General features: G+C 69.2%; 1 protein-coding gene across 1 annotated transcript in view; it reads left to right on the top strand.

Annotated features, from left to right (window-relative positions):
* Window positions 1-1,748, top strand: part of H696_02439 (hypothetical protein) — a gene marked incomplete at both ends in the record, with an annotated part of 1,862 nt that extends 114 nt beyond the window's left edge. Inside the window, 2 exons of the mRNA XM_009496343.1 lie at window positions 71-1,685; window positions 1,721-1,748. Of these exons, the coding sequence (XP_009494618.1) occupies window positions 71-1,685; window positions 1,721-1,748 (1,643 nt within the window). The remainder of the gene's footprint in view (window positions 1-70; window positions 1,686-1,720) is intronic.
* Between the last annotated feature and the right edge of the window lie 127 nt (window positions 1,749-1,875).

Here is a 1,875-nt window from a genome sequence, read left to right as displayed (position 1 = left end):
CCCCCCCCCCCCCCCCCCCCAAGTCCGTGTGCGTGTGCTGACGACCCGTCCGGCTTTTGCTCGCTTGCAGATGCGGATTTTACGGTGGCCAGCCTGCACCTGCTGTCGATCGAAACAAAGCTCCTGGTGGACCACCCGGCGTCGGCCCTGCCATCTGGAAGTCGAGTCTCACAGCGCCTTGTGCCGGTTTTCTTCGCCGCGCTCGAGCTCCTGGCCCTTGGCCTGGGCGAGGCCTTCACCGAGGAGGGAGCCCACTCGCCGGGCCGGCCGAATCCTTTCCGCTTGGATGTTCTCCTCGGCGCCGGGCGTCTTGTCAGCCTGGTAAAGACGGCTCGCGACACGATCGAGGCCTCGGTGGCGGATGCCCTGCTGGCCCTGTTCAATCCGGGCCTGTCGCTGTTGCCGACCCTCGGCGGCGGGGGCAAGGCCGGGCCCATTGTCCTGTCCCCCAGTGGCTCCAACTCGGTGCCGGTCCCGGAAGACCCGGCAGCCGGGCACCTGCCCGAGGGGATCCCCGATGCCGAGTGTGTTCGGCACCTTCGCCGCCCGCTGGTGGTGGCCTATCTCCGAGTGCTTGGGTCTTGGCTGTCGCAGGACACCCTCGAGGACACGGACCTCTACCCGGTGCAGGATGTCTCCAATCGGGCTGCCAGCGCCGGGGCCGGGTCCGATGCCGCCGACCCGGCCGACGGGGGCTACTCCTTTGCCGAGATCATGACCGGCTCCGACCTGGCCCGGCCGCTGGCCGTCCGCGCGGCGGTTCTCTTTCCTCTGCTCCTGCGTCTTTCGGATTTGCAGCAGCAGCAGCAGCAGCAGCAGCAGCAGCAGGGTGACTCGGCCACCTCCGACCGGGGTAGCGCCTCCCATGCGGGCCTGGTCATCGGCCTTGACCGACTGTCCTTGTCCGAGGGCAGCCACCTTCCAACGTCCCTTTTTGATTTGTTCTTCCCGACCTTCAGTAGCTTGGCTGCCACCGGTGACCCGGATCTCCTGACGATCCTCCTTCAGGGGGGCCTGCCGCGACTGGCCTTCCGGTCCCTGGCAGCCGGCTACCCCGAGGACCTGGACGTGGCGGGTCGCCAGGCCCCTCCCAACGCCAGGCTGACCTTGGCCGGCGTGGCTGCCCTCGTGGCGGCTTCCCCTGCGTCCGGGGCCGAGGCCCAGCCCCTCCAGATGGCTCTGGCCCGGGGTGCAAAGCGTCTTGGCTGCGCACAGCGCGCCCTTGAGGTCCTCCTCCCGCTGCTGGTGTCCACCGAGTCGCTGGTGCAGGAGTTCGCCGCGGCCGAGAAGACCGGGCATCGGTCGGCCGGGCAGCCGGCAAGCCTATTTGACGCGACCGGCCTCACACCGACCGACGTGGACCAGCTCCTTGCCAATGCCGAGGCGGCCGTGCTGCTCGCTCGGAATCGAGGCCTGGCCCTCGTCTCCGGTGGCGTCTCTCAGCCGGGAGGTGGTGTCTCCGACAAGCCGGTGTCTGCTCGGCAGGTGTCCGCCCTGCGGGCGGCGCTCGGCCAGAATCCCGGCCTCGGCACCAATCTGGCCCCCCTTTCGGCGGTGCTGGGCGTGGAGCTGCTCTTGGCTGCTGTCGCCCTCTTCGCCCTGAAGCTCCGCCTCCAGGTGGACCGAATTCTGACGGTCGACGCTGACACCCAGGCCTCTGGAGGCTCCGGGCCGCTTCCCGCCCTGTCGAGCGTCCTGGCCCTGGGCCTCTCCATGCCAGCCGGGTCGCCCTTCCGCCAGCAGTTTGATGAGCTCCTCTTCGTCATCATCAATGGTGCGCATGCATGGCGGTCCCCTGCCTCTTGTCAAGTTCCTCTCGCCCTTTTGCCCGGCCATCTGGCTCACCTGGCCTGCCCCCCCCCCCCCCCCCCCCCC

The sequence above is a fragment of the Fonticula alba genome (assembly GCF_000388065.1).
Source record: "Fonticula alba strain ATCC 38817 unplaced genomic scaffold supercont2.3, whole genome shotgun sequence".
Lineage (NCBI taxonomy): Eukaryota > Rotosphaerida > Fonticulaceae > Fonticula > Fonticula alba.
This window is presented reverse-complemented; position numbering and strand designations above follow the sequence as displayed.